This window comes from Scyliorhinus torazame, chromosome 2 (assembly GCF_047496885.1).
Source record: "Scyliorhinus torazame isolate Kashiwa2021f chromosome 2, sScyTor2.1, whole genome shotgun sequence".
Lineage (NCBI taxonomy): Eukaryota > Metazoa > Chordata > Chondrichthyes > Carcharhiniformes > Scyliorhinidae > Scyliorhinus > Scyliorhinus torazame.
Window position 1 is genome coordinate 133,161 of NC_092708.1, and position 21,228 is coordinate 154,388.

The following is a 21,228-nucleotide window of genomic DNA, read 5'->3' on the forward strand; positions in this document are numbered from 1 at the left end:
GGTGTTTGACTGGTGGTGAAGGTCACTTTAATTCTCACTGATCATGGCGGCCTCGGAAAATGAATGAAATGAAAATCGCTTATTGTCACAAGTAGGCTTCAATGAAGTTACTGTGAAAAGCCCATAGTCACCACATTCCGGCACCTGTTCGGGGAAGCTGGTACAGGAATTGAACCGTGCTGCTGGCCTGCCTTGGTCTGCTTTAAAAGCCAGTGATTTAGCCCAGTGTGCTAAACAGAGACAGGTTGTCTCTGGCTGCACAGCTGAAGGCTTTCGCTAATAGGGAATTGGCAATGTTAGTTTTCCACAACTCCCAAGTGGATTCCCGTTGTAGCCACTGGGATGGCCACTTCTAACTAGGTACGGAGAAACTCGCAAAGCCTAGCGGGTAAAATGGACAAGCCAAGACTCAGGCAGGCTCAGAGCCTGAAATGCATATTTGTCAGCAAGAAGTCCAGACGGTACCGAAACTCAGACCAATTAGCATTTTAATGGGGCCGATTAGCATTTGATGGCCCATCTTCACCAATACAAAGGACTGGTACTCGAGCGACCGGGACAGTCCCGGACATTTCGGCGCCACTCCCTGTTCAAGGGAAACGCAAACAATGGGGTCAGTGACCGCTTGGGACACGCCCAGCCATCCAGATCCCCGCCCACTTATTGGTTAAGGAATCGAACAGAGTGATCAGAGATCACCCAATTAGTAAGGCCCAAATCGAAGGACCGTCCAAAAGAGCGCAAAAACCGCTAAGTATAAGAAGAAGAGTTCGCCACATGTTTGTCCTCTCTTGGTCCTGGTACCCCGGTCACGGCCATCTCCAAGTGCAGCAACACCAGACGCAAGGAGAAGTTCAACGCTCGCTACCAGACGGATGAGCCTAGCTGAGCAACAGTTACTCTTCTGGACCCGAGAAGATCCAGAATCAAACAGCAGCCACTGTTTCCTGACCTGAGCCGGGTGCCCGAAGTTAAGTACAGGTTGTCTTAGTCGATAGGTGTAATTAACTAGTAGTGTTAATGTTGCATGACTAATTGTGTGTAACTAAAGTACCTTTGACCTTGAACTATCTAACAGGTGTTTGGCTCTTTGATCGATAGCCGGTTGAAACTTGTGGTGGTATAATCTGATATCTGGCGACTCTCAGCATTAGGACATAGACAACATAGAAAGAAGGGCAAAGTAAAATAGTCAGAAACATTAGGGACCTTCAAGCAGCTGTTGGATAGGTACATGGATTACGGGAAAATGATATAGTGTAGATTTATTTGTTCTTAAGGGCAGCACGGTAGCATTGTGGATAGCACAATGCTTCACAGATCCATGGTCCCAGGTTCGATTCCGGCTTGGGTCATTGTCTGTGCGGAGTCTGCACGTCCTCCCCGTGTCTGCGTGGGTTTCCTCCGGGTGCTCCGGTTTCCTCCCACAGTCCAAAGATGTGCGGGTTAGGTGAATTGGCCAATGATAAATTGCCCTTAAAAGTCCAAATTGCCCTTGGTGTTGGGTGGAGGTGTTGAGTTTGGGTAGGGTGCTCTTTCCAAGAGCTGGTGCAGACTCAAAGGGCCGAATGGCCTCCTTCTGCACTGTAAATTCAATGATAATCTATGATTAATCTAGGACAAAGGTTCGGCACAACATCGTGGGCCGAAGGGCCTGTTCTGTGCTGTATTTTCTATGTTCTATGTTCTATGTTCTAAGGGCAAATTCACTGATTGCCATAATTGGAACAGAGCTACAGAAAGGACAGAGAAAGGAGTATAAGAACGACTCGCAACACCGTAGGTAGACGTGCCATGTCGCAGGCGAGTGTTGTTGTCTAGCATTCCAATCAGACTGTGAGGCCTGGACACTGGGGGCATCAATACCACAGGGGCAGCAGTCAACAATCAAACACCCAAGAGCTGGGCCTCAGCACTGGGGATATCCCCGGGGCCAGAGGGTGGGTGTATGGATCAGGGAGGGAACTTGCACCCGGTCTACATAATGTTCCTGGCAGGGTCTGAGGTTCGGGGTCTTAAAACCATTTAGCCATGCGAGACTGGGTCTGTCTATTGGGGGTCTCTGGTGGGGGATCCTGGTGGGTTGTCTCTTATGGGGGGGGGTTTCTGGTGCAGATCTCTCGTATCGGGAGTTTCTGGGGAGGGTCTCTCTTATGGGGGGGATCTCTCTTATTGGGGAGGGCTCTCTTATTAGTGGGGCTCTCTTATTGGGGGGGGGTCTCTGGTGGGTGGTCACGATTTGCATTGTGGGGGAAAGGTGGACCAGCTGATGGGACTTTGGGGCAACTCCCTTAAAGATATGACCCATTGCGAGGTCCACATCGCCAAGGTAACGCTGGGAAATACAAATGAACAAAGAAAATTACAGCACAGGAACAGGCTCTTCGGCCCTCCCAGCCTGTGCCGATCCAGATCCTTTATCTAAACCTGTCTTCTATTTTCCAAGGATCTACTTCCCTCTGTTCCCCACCCATTCATATATCTGTCTCGATGCATCTTAAATGATGCTATCGTGCCCGTCTCTACCACCTCCGCTGGCAAATCGTTCCAGGCACCCACCATCCTCTGTGTAAAAAACTTTCCACGCACATCTCCCTTAAACTTTCCCCCTCTCACCTTGAAATCGTGACCCCTTGTAATTGACACCCCCACTCTTGGAAAAAGCTTGTTGCTATCCACCCTGTCCATACCTCTCATAATTTTGTAGCCCTCAATCAGGTCCCCCCCCAACCTCCGTCTTTCCTACGAAAACAATCCTAATCTACGCAACCTTTCTTCATAGCTAGCACCCTCCATACCAGGCAATATCCTGGTGAACCTCCTCTGCACCCTCTCTAAAGTATCCACATCCTTCTGGTAATGTGGCGACCAGAACTGCATGCAGTATTCCAAATGTAGCCTAACCAAAGTCCTATACAACTGTAACATGACCTGCCGACTCTTGTACTCAATACCCCATCTGATGAAGGCAAGCATGTTGTATGCCTTCTTGACCACTCTATCGATCTGCGTTGCCACCTTCAGGGTACAATGGAACTGAACTCCCAGTTCTTTCTGTACATCAATTTTCCCCAGGATTCTTCCATTGACCGTATAGTCCGCTCTTGAATTAGATCTTCCAAAATGCATCACCTCGCATTTGCCTGAATTGAACTCCATCTGCCATTTCTCTGCCCAACTCTCCAATCTATCTATATTTTGCTGTATTCTCTGACAGTCCTCCTCGCTATCTGCAACTCCACCAATCTTAGTATCATCTGCAAACTTGCTAATCAGACGACCTATACCTTCGTCCAGATCATTTATGTATATCACAAACAACAGTGGTCCGAGCACGGATCCTTGTGGAATACCACTAGTCACCTTTCTCCATTTTGAGACACTCCCTTCCACCACTACTCTCTGTCTCCTGTTGCCCAGCCAGTTCTTTATCCATCGAGCTAGTACACCCTGAACCCCATACGACTTCACTTTTCCCATCAACCTGCCATGGGAAACTTTATCAAACGCCTTACTGAAGTCCATGTATATGACATTTACAGCCCTTCCCTCATCAATTAACGTTGTCACTTCCTCAAAGAATTCTATTAGGTTTGTAAGACATGACCTTCCCTGCACAAAACCATGCTGCCTATCACTGATAAGTCTTTTTTCTTCCAAATGTGAATAGATCCTATCCCTCAGTATCTTCTCCAACAGTTTGCCTACCACTGATGTCAAGCTCACAGGTCTATAATTCCCTGGATTATCCCTGCTACCCTTCTTAAACAAAGGGACAACATTAGCAATTCTCCAGTCCTCCGGGACCACACCCGTGCTCAAGGATGCTGCAAAGATATCTGTTAAGGCCCCAGCTATTTCGTCCCTCGCTTCCCTCAGTAACCTGGGATAGATCCCATCCGGACCTGTGGACTTGTCCACCTTAATGCCTTTTAGAATACCCAAAACTTCCCCCTTCCTTATGCCGACTTGACCTAGAGTATTTAAACATCCAACCCTAGCCTCAACATCCGTCATGTCCCTCTCCTTGGTGAATACCGATGCAAAGTACTCATTAAGAATCTCACCCATTTCCTCTGACTCCACGCATAAATTCCCTCTTTTGTCTTTGAGTGGGCCAATCCTTTCTCTAGTTACCCTCTTGCTCCTTATATACAAATAAAAGGCTTTGGGATTTTCCTTAACCCTGTTAGCCAAAGATATTTCATGACCCCTTTTAGCCCTCTTTATTGCGCGTTTGAGATTTGTCCTACTTTCCTGATATTCCTCCAAAGCTTCATCAGTTTTAAATCGCCTAGATCTTATGTATGCTTCCTTTTTCATCTCAGCTAGTCTCACAACTTCACCTGTCATCCATGGTTCCCTAATCTTGCCACTTCTATCCCTCATTTTCACAGGCACATGTCTGTCCTGAACTCTAATCAACCTTTCCTTAAAAGACTCCCACATTTCAAATGTGGATTTACCCTTAAACAGCTGCTCCCAATCCACATTCCCGAGCTCCTGCCGAATTTTGTTATACTTGGCCTTTCCCCAATTTAGCACTCTTCCTTTAGGACCACTCTCGTCTTTGTCCATGAGTATTCTAAAACTTACGGAATTGTGATCGCTATTCCCAAAGTAATCACCGACTGAATCTTCAACCACCTGGCCGGGATCATTCCCCAATACCAGGTCCAGTATGGCCCCTTCCCGATTTGGACTATTTACATACCGCTCTAAAAAACTCTCCTGGATGCTCCTTAAAAATTCTGCTCCATCTATGCCTCCAACACTACATGAGTCCCATTCCATGTTGGGGAAGTTAAAATCTCTCATCACGACCACCCTATTGCTCCTACATTTTTCTGTAATCTGTCTACTTCACGCTCGCTTTTGTGAGGCCTGTAGTAAAGTGCCAACAATGTTACTGCACCCTTCCTATTTCTTAGCTCTACCCATAGTGCCTCAGTGCTCAAATCCTCCATCGTGCCCTCCTTAATCACAGCTGTGATATCATCTCTGACCAGTAATGCAACTCCTCCACCCATTTTACCTCCCTCTCCTGAAGCATCTCTCCTGAAGCATCTATACCCTGGGATATGTAGTTGCCAGTCTTGCCCTTCCCTCAACCAAGTCTCAGTAATACCAATAACATCATATTCCCAGGTACTAATCCAATCCCTAAATTCATCTGCCTTACTTGCGACACTTCTCGCATTAAAACAAATGCACCTCAGACCACCTGTCCGTTTGCGTTCATCATCTCTTCCCTGCACCAATTCTCACCCACGTGAATCCCGGCCCAGAGTGCCGGAAAATCAAGCGGACTTGGGGAATCTGATGCCCAGCCCATCAGTAGGATTTGATTTATTTACAACGAAAGAGAAAATACTGGAAAATCTCAGCAAGTCTGGCAGCATCTGTAGGGAGAGAAAAGAGCTAACGTTTCGAGTCCGATGACTCTTTGTCAAAGCTGGCAGAAAAATTAAAATTAAGACGGCCAATGTCCCGTCGACAGTTCTCAATGAAAAGACCAAGGACAGGTAATTGTCCCGGCGGGGGGGGGGGGGGGGGGGGGGGGGGGGGGGGGGGGCGTCCACTTGGAGGCAGAATGTTGGAGGCACATGAAAGGATCAGTGGAACGGGGGGAGGATTCTTGCCCAAAGAAGTGGGCACGGAGACGAAGGCGGCGAAAGAAGAGTTCAACATCATGTCGAGCCCGGAATTCATTGAGGTGGGGACGTAAGGGTACAAAGCTGAGGCTTTTGCTGAGAACTTACCACCACCTCATTGCCACCTTTGATTTATTTACATCCTCCCGCCAGCGGGGGGCGAGAACATCGATGCCGCTGACATCAGGACCATACATCGGAACTGGATTGGCCGACGCCTGACGTATTGGGAACTCCAGTACCAATGGCAGGCAGCGGAGAACCAAGCCCAATGTCAGTATGCTGGCCATTTGATCAGAGTTAGAAACTAGAGATCTCTCCTAGGAGGGCAGAGTGGTGGTGGTGGTGTTGGGGGGGGGGGGGGGGGGGAAAGAGGGGTCGACCTACGGTAACTTAACAGAACTGCCGCAGACATTATACAGCGGTTCTGTGAAGGTGGTGCATGACAAGACAAGCCGACATACCATCAACAGCAATTCTCCCCCTCGGATTAGCTACAAGCAGCAGTAGCTCTTATTTATATTCTCACATTGCCGTGAGGAGAGGCTGGAGAAACTTGGTTTGTTCTCACTGGAACAATGAAGGTTGAGGAGCGACCTGATAGAGGTCTACAAAATTATGAGGGGCATGAACAGAGTGGATAGTCAGAAGCTTTTCCCAGGGTGGAAGAGTCAATTACTAGGGGACATAGGTTTTAGGTGCGAGGGGCAACGTTTAGAGGAGATGTACGAGGGAAGTATTTACACAGAGGGTGGTGGGTGCCTGGAACTCGCAGCCGGGGAGGAGTGGAAGCAGATACGATAGTGACATTAATGGGCGTCTTGACAAATACATGAATAGGATGGGAATGGAGGCACCTATAAAATGTCTATAAAATAATGAAGAGCATCGATAAGGTAGATAATCAACGTCTTTTCGCAAAGGTAGGGAGTCTAGAATTAGAGGGCAGAGGTTTAAGGAGGGGAGAGATGCAAAAGAGACCAGAGGGGAAATTTCTTCACACAGAGGGTGGTGAGCATCTGGAACGGGCTGCCAGAGGAAGTGGTCGAGGCGGGTACAATTTTGTTCTTTAAAAAGCAGTCAGACAGTTACATGGGCAGGGTGGGTATAGAGGGATATGGGCCAAATGCAGGCAAATGGGACTAGCTTAGTGATAGAAACTAGACGGCATGGACCAGCTGGGCCGAAGGGCCTGTTTCCATGTTGTAAACATCTATGACTCGATGATCTGGACCCCGGAGGCGTCGGGGGCTTCAGTTCAGACGGGCAGCATGGTCGGTGCAGGCTTGGAGGGCTGAAGGGCCTGTTCCTGTACTGTAATTATATTCGTTCTTTGACTGTAAAGCATTTTCACTCCTGAGTCAGGGATCTAAAATGGCAGATGACGTTCTCTGCTTACCTTGACAGCTTCCTCCCTGCAGACTCTGATACAGTCCATGCTTTTCATGTAGTACTCCCGATTTTTGACTTCGAGGAACTGGTACACGCGCTCCATCAGCTGCTTGGTTACTGTTTGGAGACAGAACTTATATTCACTGTAAATCAAGATTCTTGGATTATGGACACAATATACCTCCATTGTTGCCATGAAAGCTTCCACTTACTTATGAACATACAAAACAGGAGAAGTAGGCCATTCGGCCCATTGAGCCTGCTCTGCCATTCAATAAGATCATGGCTGATCTTCTTCCTTGAAGAGAGCCCCAATCAGTTTCCTTTCACTTGTCCAACTGACTGAACTTGATCTTATCTTCAAATATTTCTGTAAACTCTACCCACTTTGTCCAGATTAAGTGTTGCCCGGATCCTACGTATGCCTCCCTTTCCAGCCCTATTCAGGCCATAAGACCATAAGACTTAGGAGCAGAATTAGGCCAGTCGGCCCATCGAGTCTGCTCCGCCATTCAATCACGGCTGATATTTTCACATCCCCATTCTCCTGCCTTCTCCCCATAAGCCCTGATCCCGTTATTGATCAAGAACCTATCGATCTCTGTCTTAAAGACACTCAGTGATTTGGCCTCCACAGCCTTCTGCGGCAAAGAGTTCCACAGATTCACCACCCTCTGGCTGAAGAAATTCCTCCTCATCTCTGTTTTAAAGGATCGTCCCTTTAGTCTGAGATTTTGTCCTCTGGTTTTTCCTACAAGTGAAAACATCCACTCCACGTCCACTCTATCCAGACCTCACAGTATCCTGTAAGTTTCAATAAGATCCTCGAGTACAGACCCAGAGTCCTCAACCGTTCCTCATACGACAAGCTCTTCATTCCAGGGATCATTCTTGTGAACCTCCTCTGGACCCTTTCCAAGGCTAGCACATCCTTCCTTAGATACGGGGCCCAAAACTGCTATCAATACTCCAAATGGGGCCTGACCAGAGCCTTAAAAAGCCTCAGAAGTGCATCCCTGGTCTTGTATTCTAGCCCTCTCGACATGAATGCTAACATTGCATTTGCCTTCCAAACTGCCGACTGAACCTGCACATTAACCTTAAGAGAATCGTGAACAAGGACTCCCAAGTCCCTTTGTGCTTCTGATTTCCTAAGCATTTCCCCATTTAGAAAATGGTCTATGCCTCCATTTCTCCTTCCAATGAGCATAACCTCGCACTTTTCCACATTGCATTCCATCTCCACTTCTTTGCACTGAGTGCTGAATTTGGTGCATTTGAGTGTGATAGTGAGAGTTTGGTGACCAAGGGAGTTAGGTGAGGAGGGAGTAAGGCGCTCCTTTCATTTTGTTTCCGACATTTCCGCAAAGAGTGCGAAGAGAGCCAGGAGTTTACAGAAAGTGTAGCTGACTGGGAGCAGGGTCGGTGGGCGGAGATCTAGTTAGTCCACAGGGCAGCTATATTCTGTCAGGTAAGAGGGGATGGAGGCTAGGCCAGTTACATGCTCCTCCTGTAGGATGTGGGTGGTGAAGGATACCACCGGTGTCCCCGCTGACTATACCTGCGGGAAGTGCACCCAACTTCAGCTCCTCAAAGACCGTGTTAGGGAACTGGAGCTGAAGCTGGATGAACTTCGGATCATCCGGGAGGCAGAGGGGGTGATTGAGAAGAGTTACAAGGAGGTAACCACACCCAAGGTACAGGACAAGAATAGCTGGGTTACAGTCAGGGGGAAAAAAACAAACAGGCAGAAAGTGCAGGGATCCCTCGTGGCCGTTCCCCTTCAAAACAAGTATACCGTTTTGGATGCTGTTGGGGGGGATGACCTACCGGGGGAAGGCCCTAGCGGCCAGGTCTCTGGCACTGAGTCTGGCTCTGGGGCTCAGAAGGGAAGGGGGGAGAATAGTAAAGCAATAGTTGTAGGAGATTCAATGGTTAGGGGAATAGATAGGAGATTCTGTGGTCGCGAGCGAGACTCCCGGAAGGTATGTTGCCTCCCGGGTGCCAGGGCCAGGGATGTCTCGGATCGTGTCTTCAGGATCCTTAAGGGGGAGGGTGAGCAGCCAGAAGTCGTGGTGCACATTGGTACCAACGACATAGGTAGGAAAAGGGGTGTGGAGGTAATAAACAAGTTTAGGGAGTTAGGCTGGAAGTTAAAAGCCAGGACAGACAGAGTTGTCATCTCTGGTTTGTTGCCGGTGCCACGTGATAGCGAGGCTAAGAATAGGGAGAGAGTGCAGTTGAACACGTGGCTGCAGGAATGGTGTAGGAGGGAGGGCTTCAGGTATTTGGATAATTGGAGCGCATTCTGGGGGAGGTGGGACCTGTACAAGCAGGACGGGTTGCATCTGAACCAGAGGGGCACCAATATCCTGGGAGGGAGGTTTTCTAGTACTCTTCGGGAGGGTTTAAACTAATTTGGCAGGGGAATGGGAACCGGATTTGTAGTCCAGCAACTAAGGTAGCCGATATTCAGGACGCAAAAGCGTGTAATGAGGCAGTGGGGAAGGGAACACTGACAAAGGAGAGTACTTGCAGGCACGGAGAGGGGTTGAAGTGTGTATACTTCAACGCAAGAAGCATCAGGAATAAGGTGGGTGAACTTAAGGCATGGATCGGTACTTGGGACTACGATGTGGTGGCCATCACGGAAACTTGGATAGAAGAGGGGCAGAAATGGTTGTTGGAGGTCCCTGGTTATAGATGTTTCAATAAGATTAGGGAGGGTGGTAAAAGAGGTGGGGGGGTGGCATTATTAATCAGAGATAGTATAACAGCTGCAGAAAGGCAGTTCGAGGAGTATCAGCCTACTGAGGTAGTATGGGTTGAAGTCAGAAATAGGAAAGGAGCAGTCACCTTGTTAGGAGTTTTCTATAGGCCCCCCAATAGTAGCAGAGATGTGGAGGAACAGATTGGGAAACAGATTTTGGAAAGGTGCAGAAGTCATAGGGTAGTAGTCATGGGCGACTTTAACTTCCCAAATATTGAGTGGAAACTCTTTAGATCAAATAGTTTGGATGGGGTGGTGTTTGTGCAGTGTGTCCAGGAAGCTTTTCTAACGCAGTATGTAGATTGTCCGACCAGAGGAGGGGCAATATTGGATTTAGTACTGGGTAATGAGCCAGGGCAAGTGATAGATTTGTTAGTGGGGGAGCATTTTGGAGATAGTGACCACAATTCTGTGACTTTCACTTTAGTAATGGAGAGGGATAGGTACGTGCAACAGGGCAAGGTTTACAATTGGGGGAAGGGTAAATACGATGTTGTCAGACAAGAATTGAAGTGCATAAGTTGGGAACATAGGCTGGCAGGGAAGGACACAAATGAAATGTGGAACTTGTTCAAGGAACAGGTGCTACGTGTCCTTGATATGTATGTCCCTGTCAGGCAGGGAAGAGATGGTCGAGTGAGGGAACCATGGTTAACAAGAGAGGTTGAATGTCTTGTTAAGAGGAAAAAGGTGACTTATGTAAGGCTGAGGAAACAAGGTTCAGACAGGGCATTGGAGGGATACAAGATAGCCAGGAGGGAACTGAAGAAAGGGATTAGGAGAGCTAAGAGAGGGCATGAACAATCTTTGGCGGGTAGGATCAAGGAAAACCCCAAGGCCTTTTACACATATGTGAGAAATATGAGAATGACTAGAGCGAGGGTAGGTCCGATCAAGGACAGTAGCGGGAGATTGTGTATTGAGTCTGAAGAGATAGGAGAGGTCTTGAACGAGTACTTTTCTTCTGTATTTACAAATGAGAGGGGCGATATTGTTGGAGAGGACAGTGTGAAGCAGATTGGTAAGCTCGAGGAAATACTTGTTAGGAAGGAAGATGTGTTGGGCATTTTGAAAAACTTGAGGATAGACAAGTCCCCCGGGCCTGACGGGATATATCCAAGGATTCTATGGGAAGCAAGAGATGAAATTGCTGAGCCGTTGGCAATGATCTTTTCGTCCTCACTGTCAACAGGGGTGGTACCAGGGGATTGGAGAGTGGCGAATGTCGTGCCCCTGTTCAAAAAAGGGACTAGGGATAACCCTGGGAATTACAGGCCAGTTAGTCTTACTTCGGTGGTAGGCAAAGTAATGGAAAGGGTACTGAAGGATAGGATTTCTGAGCATCTGGAAAGACACTGCTTGATTAGGGATAGTCAGCACGGATTTGTGAGGGGTAGGTCTTGCCTTACAAATCTTATTGAATTCTTTGAGGAGGTGACCAAGCATGTGGATGAAGGTAAAGCAGTGGATGTAGTGTATATGGATTTTAGTAAGGCATTTGATAAAGTTCCCCATGGTAGGCTTATGCAGAAAGTAAGGAGGCATGGGATAGTGGGAAATTTGGCCAGTTGGATAACGAACTGGCTAACCGATAGAAGTCAGAGAGTGGTGGTGGATGGCAAATATTCAGCCTGGATCCCAGTTACCAGTGGCGTACCGCAGGGATCAGTTCTGGGTCCTCTGCTGTTTGTGATTTTCATTAATGACTTGGATGAGGGAGTTGAAGGGTGGGTCAGTAAATTTGCAGATGATACGAAGATTGGTGGAGTTGTGGATAGTAAGGAGGGCTGTTGTCGGCTGCAAAGAGACATAGATAGGATGCAGAGCTGGGCTGAGAAGTGGCAGATGGAGTTTAACCCTGAAAAGTGTGAGGTTGTCCATTTTGGAAGGACAAATATGAATGCGGAATACAGGGTTAACGGTAGAGTTCTTGGCAATGTGGAGGAGCAGAGAGATCTTGGGGTCTATGTTCATACATCTTTGAAAGTTGCCACTCAAGTGGATAGAGCTGTGAAGAAGGCCTATGGTGTGCTCGCGTTCATTAACAGAGGGATTGAATTTAAGAGCCGTGAGGTGATGATGCAGCTGTACAAAACTTTGGTAAGGCCACATTTGGAGTACTGTGTACAGTTCTGGTCGCCTCATTTTAGGAAGGATGTAGAAGCTTTGGAAAAGGTGCAAAGATTTACCAGGATGTTGCCTGGAATGGAGAGTAGGTCTTACGAGGAAAGGTTGAGGGTGCTAGGCCTTTTCTCATTAGAACGGAGAAGGATGAGGGGCGACTTGATAGAGGTTTATAAGATGATCAGGGGAATAGATAGAGTAGACAGTCAGAGACTTTTTCCCCGGGTGGAACAAACCATTACAAGGGGACATAAATTTAAGGTGAAAGGTGGAAGATATAGGAGGGATATCAGAGGTAGGTTCTTTACCCAGAGAGTAGTGGGGGCATGGAATGCACTGCCTGTGGAAGTAGTTGAGTCGGAAACATTAGGGACCTTCAAGCAGCTATTGGATAGGTACATGGATTACGGTTAAATGATATAGTGTAGATTTATTTGTTCTCAAGGGCAGCACGGTAGCATTGTGGATAGCACAATTGCTTCACAGCTCCAGGGTCCCAGGTTCGATTCCGGCTTGGGTCACTGACTGTGCGGAGTCTGCACGTCCTCCCCGTGTCTGCGTGGGTTTCCTCCGGGTGCTCCGGTTTCCTCCCACAATCCAAAGATGTGCAGGTTAGGTGAATTGGCCAATGATAAATTGCCCTTAATGTCCAAATTGCCCTTGGTGTTGGGTGAAGGTGTTGAGTTTGGGTAGGGTGCTCTTTCCAAGAGCCGGTGCAGACTCAAAGGGCCGAATGGCCTCCTTCTGCACTGTAAATTCAATGATAATCTATGATTAATCTAGGACAAAGGTTCGGCACAACATCGTGGGCTGAAGGGCCTGTTCTGTGCTGTATTTTCTATGTTCTATGTTCTATGTTCTTTGCCCATTCTCCTCGCCTGTCCAAGCCCTTCTGGGCAGCACGGTAGCACAGTGGTTAGCACAGGTCCTTCACAGCTCCAGGTCCCAGGTTCGATTCCCGGCTTGGATCACTGTCTGTGTGGAGTCTGCACATTCTCCCCGTGTCTGCATGAGTTTCCTCCGGGTGCTCCGGTTTCCTCCCACAGTCCAAAGATGTGCAGGTTAGGTGGATTGGCCATGCTAAATTGCCCTAAGTATCCCAAAAAAAGGTTAGATGGGGTTACTGGGTTATAGCGATAGGGTGGATATGTGGGCTTAATTGAGGTGCCCTTTCCAAGGGCTAGTGCAGACTCAATTGGCCGAATGGCCTCCTTCTGCACGGTAAATTCTAAAAAATTCTGCAGCCTGACAGCTTCCTCAATACTATCTGTCCCTCTACAGATCTTTGTATCATCCGCAAACTTAACAACAGTGCCTTCAGTTCCTTCCTCCAGATCATTAATGTATATTGTGAAAAGTTGTGGTCCCAGCACAGACCCCTGAGGCACATAACTAGTCACCTGCTGCCATCCTGAAAAAGACCCCTTTATCCCCATTCTCTGCCTTTTGCCAGTCAGCTAATCCTCTATCCATGCCATGATTTTACCCTGAACACCATGGGCTTTTATTCTGCAGTCTACATAGTGTAGGTACACCCACTGTAGCCACCTGAGTTGGCCACTTCCTGACTTAAAATGGAGAACCGCAAAGGCTGAAGGGAAATTCAGCCAACACAGGCAAAGACTAGCAAGTACAGGAATCATGTATATTGGAACCTACAAAACAACCAGACAGCACCGAAACCAGCAGCCACCTGCATAGTAATGTAGCAGCCATCGACATAGTAATGTGTGATTCCCAGGCACAATGGCAACAGTTAAGGTAAATAAAGCCAAGCCAGACTCCTTGGTGACAGCAGGAGCCAAGACAAAGGAAGGCCAACGGACATTTAGGGACCGCCCAACGATCAGTGAACAATGCCAGTATTGGAGAAATCGATCCAAGTGATCGAAACGCAGTCCAATCACTTGGAACCAGGTATGGGGTCCGCCCCGAAGGGCGGGAAGCCCCTGGGGACTATAAAGTAAAGCCCCCAATTTCAAATCGTCCTTCTTGACAGAGTCACTCAGCAACGCAAAGCAACCCCTGAGAGTGAACTGTCCAGCGGCCGCCAAGCAAGTAAGTCTCAAGTCAACGCTCGCTATGAGATAGGCGCTCCTAGCTACCAGTCCATACCAGCTTTTGAATCCTGCAGACTCAGGACCTAAACAAAAGGCCATTTGTTCCCCTGACCTGGTGGGCCAGTCCAAAGCTAAGTATAGGCCTTTTAGTGATAGGAATAGCCTAGAAAGTAGAGTTTATGCATGAGTAGTGATTTACGGTGTATAATAAATGTGTTTTGATTTGAATTTTACTAATTGGTGTGTTGAGTTATTGATCATTACTTGAACTTGAACCTCGTGGCGGTATCATAAAGATACCTGGCGACTCTAGAGCAAAGGTTAAACAAACAGAGCAAATAACGATTTAAGAGCCAACCAAAAGTTAGCAACATATTACTGACGACTCTGGTGGGACTCAAACACACAATCCCCAGCCACACGCCATATTTTTCGGCAGAAACCTTTGAGAACGTGCCAGCACACTCATCGGCCGAAACCGCTGAGAGCTTGCCAGACCCCGTTCATAACTGCCCTTCTGGTTCAAAGGTAGAACCAATATGGCAACACCCCACGATGACTACATTTTTGCCCATTCTTGTCGGTTGCTCAGGCAGTGGAGAAAAGGCATTCGTCTCTACCCTGCCTGAGGAACCCCCCCTCTGGTGAGCTACGCTCGGGTAGAGAACACACGATGTTGGTCGCCGTCCTACCCAGGGATTCCATCCAAATCTTACCCGTCGCGGCCCATACGCACCTCATTTCGGCACTTTTGGTTCAAAAAGTTTTGTTTTGTTTTCAGGCGACCCTTAGGTTGCCATCCCTATGCTATTTACATCCTCAAACATTTGGATGGTAAATCGCACAGCCAGCGAGACGGCTCGCACTGTTTCAGTATTTTTAAGTGTGTCTTGTCCTGAATATTCGGTTTTAAAAAAAAATGAGGGAGTCACACATGGTGACAAATTGTAAAGGGAGAATTGGTACAAAAGGACAGACATACTAACAGACGAGATATTAAACCAAGATAGTAACAGACACTATGCTTGATCCCACAGAACCCCAGAAGCTCCAGGAAAAGAGACAAAACGGAAAGGAAGAGAAGAGAAGAGAAAGAAGAAGACAACAATGAAGACGGCATACATGTTTTTCGTTATTGTAATTGTACCCGGTTGCGCGCGAACGCGAACCCCCTGACCCCAACCCCCCAGCCGTTAATGATTCACTTCCCCATAGCACCCAGAGCCCAGTAACAGGCAACACCACACCATCATGGTGGGATAAGCTCATAACGTGGTACTCCCTTTCCTACGTAGTTAAATCCCTATTAGTGTTGGCGATACTCTGCAGCATCGTGCAGACTATCCGCATGAGGAAATGGAGAAGGAGAGCCTACCGCGCTCGCACCCCGGTATACAGAATGAGATCCCCTATTTTCAGTTTTCACCAGGCCCCCAAACCCGTTGATCTATAATAAAGGACATTCGTTTGCGTTCTTCTGCAAATAAAGAAATGGAAAGGTTGTACAACCCTGTGCTCGATGCCAAGCCAGGAAAAATGTAAATGCTGCTTTCATTTTTTTATTGTTTAGGAAGTTAGTATGATTGAATGTTTGAGTGAGTGTAGTTTATTGAGGACAGTTAGAGGTATCGTTTTTTTAAATTTCGTAATGCATGTCCCTGTTTTGACATAGCACCACTTAGAATGTTAGCTAAAAAAAATTCTTGCATAGTTATGGTCAGTGTAGAGGCCATAGAAGAGTGCTCGCCGGGTCAGGGAATGAAGACAACGCAGTTATGTGATCCTTCACACTTCGCGTTAGGATCACAAGGAGGGCTTGTAGCCACCTGAGTTGGCCACTTCCCGACTTAAAATGGAGAACCGCAAAGGCTGAAGGGAAATTCAGCCAACACAGGCAAAGACTAGCAAATACAGAAATCATGTATATTGAAACCTGCAAAACAACCAGACAGCACCGAAACCAGCAGCCATCTGCATAGTAATGTGCGATTCCCAGGCACAATGGCAACAGTTAAGGTAAACAAAGCGAATCCAGACTCCTTGGTGCCAGCAGGAGCCAAGACAAAGGAAGGCCAACGGATATTTAGGGACCGCCCAGCGATCAGGGAACAACTCCAGTATTGGAGAAATTGATCCGAGTGATCGGAACGCAGTCTAATCACTTGGAACCAGGTACAGGGTCCGCCCCGAAGGGCGGGAAGCCACATGGGACCATAAAGTAAAGCCCCCAAGTTCAAATCGTCCTTCTTGACAGAGTCACTCAGCAACGCGAAGCAACCCCTGATAGTGAACAGTCCAGCGGCCGCCAAGCAAGTAAGTCTCAAGTCAACGCTCGCTACGAGATAGGCGCTCCTAGCTACCAGTCCATACCAGCTTTTGAATCCTGCAGACTCAGGACCTGAACGAAAGGCCATTTGTTCCCCTCACCTGGTGGGCCAGTCCGAAGCTAAGTATAGGCCTTTTAGTGATAGGAATAGCCTAGAAAGTAGAGTTTATGCATGAGTAGTGATTTACTGTGTATAATAAATGTGTTTTGATTTGAATCTTACTAATTGGTGTGATGAGTTATTGATCATTACTTGAACTTGAACCTCGTGGCGGTATCATAAAGTTACCTGGCGACGCTAGAGCAAAGGTTAAACAAACAGAGCAAATTACGATTTAAGAGCCAACCAAAAGTTAGCAACATATTACTGGCGACTCTTGTGGGACTCAAATCTACAATCCCCAGCCACACGCCATATTTTTCGGCAGAAACCTTGAGAACGTGCCAGCACACTCACCGGCCGAAACCGCTGAGAGCTTGCCAGACCCCCGTTCATAACTGCCCTTCTGGTTCAAAGGTAGAACCAATATGGCAACGCCCCACGATGACTACATTTTTGCCCATTCTTGTCGGTTGCTCAGGCAGTGGAGAAAAGGCATTGGTCTCCACCCTGCCTGAGGAACCCCCTCTGGTCAGCTACGCTCGGGTAGAGAACACACGGTATTGGTCGCCGTCCTACCCGGGGATTCCATCCAAATCTTACCCGTCGCGGCCCATACGCACCTCATTTCGGTACCTTTGGTTCAAAAAGTTTTGTTTTGTTTTCAGGCGACCCTTAGGTTGCCATCCCTATGCTATTTACATCCTCAAACATTTGGATGGTAAATCGCACAGCCAGCGAGACGGCTCGCACTGTTTCAGTATTTTTAAGTGTGTCTTGTCCTGAATATTCGATTTAAAAAAAAAATGAGGGAGTCACATATGGTGACAAATTGTAAAGGGAGAATTGGTACAAAAGGACAGACATACTAACAGACGAGATATTAAACCAAGATAGTAACACACTATGCTTGATCCCACAGAACCCCAGAAGCTCCAGGAAAAGAGACAAAACGGAAAGGAAGAGAAGAGAAAGAAGACGACAACAATGAAGACGGCATACATGATTTTCGTTATTGTAATTGTACCCGGTTGCGCGCGAACGCGAACCCAACCCCCCAGCCGTTAATGATTCACTTCCCCATAGCACCTGAGCCCAGTAACAGGCAACACCACACCATCATGGTGGGATAAGCTCATAACGTGGTACTCCCTTTCCTACGTAGCCGAATCCCTATTAGTGTTGGCGATACTCTGCAGCATCGTGCAGACTATCCGCATGAGGAAATGGAGAAGGAGAGCCTACCGCGCTCGCACCCCGGTATACAGAATGAGATCCCCTATTTTCAGTTTTCACCAGGTCCCCAAACCCGTTGATCTATAATAAAGGACATTCGTTTGCGTTCTTCTGTAAATAAAGAAATGGAAAGATTGTACAACCCTGTGCTTGACTGCCAAGCCAGGAAAAATGTAAATGCTGCCTTCATTTTGTATTGTTTAGGAAGTTAGTATGATTGAATGTTTGAGTGAGTGTAGTTTATTGAGGACAGTTAGAGGTATCGTTTTTTTAAATTTCGTAATGCATGTCCCTGTTTTGACATAGCACCACTTAGAATGTTAGCTAAAAAAAATTCTTGCATAGTTATGGTCAGTGTAGAGGCCATAGAAGAGTGCTCGCCGGGTCAGGGAATGAAGACAACGCAGTTATGTGATCCTTCACACTTCGCGTCAGGATCACAAGGAGGGCTTGTAGCCACCAGAGTTGGCCACTTCCCGACTTAAAATGGAGACCCGCAAAGGCTGAAGGGAAATTCAGCCAACACAGGCAAAGACTAGCAAATACAGAAATCATGTATATTGAAACCTGCAAAACAACCAGACAGCACCGAAACCAGCAGCCATCTGCATAGTAATGTAGCAGCCATCTACATAGTAATGTAGCAGCCATCTGCATAGTCATGTAGCAGCCATCTACATAGTAATGTAGCAGCCATCTGCATAGTAATGTGCGATTCCCAGGCACAATGGCAACCGTTCAGGTAAATAAAGCCAAGCCAGACTCCTCGGTGCCAGCAGGAGCCAAGGCAAAGGAAGGCCAACGGACATTTAGGGACCGCCCAACGATCAGGGAACAACTCCAGTATTGGAGAAATCGATCCAAGTGATCGGAACGCAGTCCAATCACTTGGAACCAGGTACGGGGTCCGCCCCGGAGGGCGGGAAGCCCCTGGGGACTATAAAGTAAAGCCCCCAAGTTCAAATTGTCCTTCTAGACAGGGTCACTCAGCAACGCAAAGCAACCCCTGAGAGTGAACTGTCCAGCGGCTGCCAAGCAAGTAAGTCTCAAGTTAACGCTTGCTGCGAGGTAGGCGCTCCTAGCTACCAGTCCATACCAGCTTTTGAACCTGCAGACTCAGGACCTGAACGAAAGGCCATTTGTTCCCCTCACCTGGTGGGCCAGTCCGAAGCTAAGTATAGGCCTTTTAGTGATAGGAATAGCCTAGAAAGTAGAGTTTATGCATGAGTAGTGATTTACTGTGTATAATAAATGTGTTTTGATTTGAATCTTACTAATTGGCGTGTTGAGTTATTGATCATTACTTGAACTTGAACCTCGTGGCGGTATCATAAAGATACCTGGCGACTCTAGAGCAAAGGTTAAACAAACAGAGCAAATTACGATTTAAGAGCCAACCAAAAGTTAGCAACACCACAGAGATGTTAGGAAGAGAGTTCCAGGATTTTGACCCAGTGATAGTGAAAGAACAATAATAATGTTTATTCATTATGCAATGTTGCTCACCTTCTCTGAAGTTGGTGTTCTTCTGATGGACCAGAGCCTGGAAGTCTTTTGCTGGAGTGAGACTGCCAACCTATAAACAGGAAACAGGGAAAATCCAAACTGAACATGTATATACCCAGAAGAGAAAAAAAGTAAAAACTGGGAAATAAGAATAGTGGTCCAAATTGGAATATCCATTAAACAGAGCTGTACAGGCCTTGATTAAACCTAATCATAAAACAGTTGAGAGGAAGGTTGTCACATCAGATTCGGGTTTATGGGATTGGGGGAATAGATTAGCATGGATTAACAATTGGTTAATGGACAGAAAATAGAAATGAGGTAGATGGAGTACAGCTGGGGAAGTGTGTATTTTTTCCATTTCAGTCGGCAGAATAGAAAAGCAGAATTTTATAAAATAGGTGAGTGGCTGGGATATGTTTTATAATATAATAAACTTTAAGATTATGATAGAGAAGGATATAAGAATTTTTAAAAAGTTAATGGATCAGACAAGTGCTGATTTTGAAAGGTTGGGAATGGAACATGAGAAAATAAAATGTGCAACAATATAGACAAACAATAATGGGAAATATTTAAAACTTGCTCAAGTGTGCAGGGAGAATATAATAATAAGAATCACTTATTGTCACAAGTAGGCTTCAATGAAGTTACTGTGAAAAGCCCCTAGTCGCCACATTCCGTCGCCTGTTCGGGGAGGCTGGTACGGGAATTGAACCTGCGCTGCTGACCTTGTTCTGCATTACAAGCCAGCTGTTTAGCCCACTGTGCTAAACCAGCCCCTAATATGTTCCCTATAAGGAAATAACAAACTAAACATTAGTGGCACTTATTATGAAACAAACTTATTTAAGTTGAGGATACAGGTCGGGAAGTCCAGGTCCGGAAGACCAGCAGGCTGAGCCTGCACATTTCAGAAGACCTGCATCCGGAAATTCTTTGGGCCCAGGGCAGCCGCAAAGAACCTGCTAAAGAGACAAGGAAAAAAGCATGCAAAAGCTGGGTCAGGTGTCAGGGGGTGCAGTGCCATGAAAGACCAGTGTCTCAGGCAGGGAGAGGTCTCCAAAAGGAGAGAGGGGGCAGGGAAGATCTCATAACAAAGTCCCAGGTAGGGGACAGAATCAATTCTCAGTCAAGGAAAAGGAAGAGCAGAGAAACAGGTTCCAAACAGCAAAAGGACTGAAATGAAATGAAAATGAAAATCGCTTCTTGTCACAAGTAGGCTTCAAATGAAGTTACTGTGAAAAGCCCCTAGTCGCCACATTCCGGCACCTGTTCGGGTAGGCTGTTACGGGAATCGAACCGTGCTGCTGGCCTGCTTTGGTTTGCTTTCAAAGCCAGCGATTTAGCCCTGTGCTAAACAGCCCCTGTGAACAGGTATACCCCTTTGGATACTGTCGGGAGGGATAGCCTATCAGGGGAAAACAGCAGCAGTCAGAGCAGTGGCACCACGGCTGGCTCTGATGTTCAGAAGGGAGGGTCAAAGCGCAGAAGAGTAATAGTAATAGGGGACTCTATAGTCAGGGGCACAGATAGGCGCTACTGTGGACGTGAAAGAGACTCCAGGATGGTATGTTGCCTCCCTGGTGCCAGGGTCCAGGATGTCTCCGAACGGGTAGAGGGCATCCTGAAGGGGGAGGGCAAACAGGCAGAGGTCGTTGTACATATTGGTACTAACGACATAGGCAGGAAGGGGCATGAGGTCCTGCAGCAGGAGTTCAGGGAGCTAGGCAGAAAGTTAAAAGACAGGACCTCGAGGGTTGTAATCTCGGGATTACTCCCTGTGCCACATGCCAGTGAGGCTAGAAATAGGAAGATAGAGCAGCTAAACACGTGGCTAAACAGCTGGTGTAGGAGGGAGGGTTTCCGTTATCTGGACCGCTGGGAACTCTTCCGGGGCAGGTGTGACCTGTATAAGAAGGACGGGTTGCATCTAAACCGGAGAGGCATAAATATCCTGTCCGCGAGGTTTGCTAGTGTCACACGGGAGGGTTTAAACTAGTATGGCAGGGGGGTGGGCACGGGAGCAATAGGTCAGAAGGTGAGAGCATTGAGGGAGA

The 21,228-nt window shown here is 47.3% G+C and overlaps 1 protein-coding gene across 1 annotated transcript in view; it reads right to left on the reverse strand.

Moving 5' to 3' along the window:
• xrcc5 (X-ray repair complementing defective repair in Chinese hamster cells 5) overlaps nucleotides 1–21,228 on the reverse strand; it is a 361,785-nt gene that overhangs the window by 74,405 nt on the left and 266,152 nt on the right. The window contains exons 12-13 of the mRNA XM_072468320.1: nucleotides 19,169–19,238; nucleotides 7,054–7,163 (exon numbers count right to left, since the gene is read on the reverse strand). Of these exons, the coding sequence (XP_072324421.1) occupies nucleotides 7,054–7,163; nucleotides 19,169–19,238 (180 nt within the window). The remainder of the gene's footprint in view (nucleotides 1–7,053; nucleotides 7,164–19,168; nucleotides 19,239–21,228) is intronic.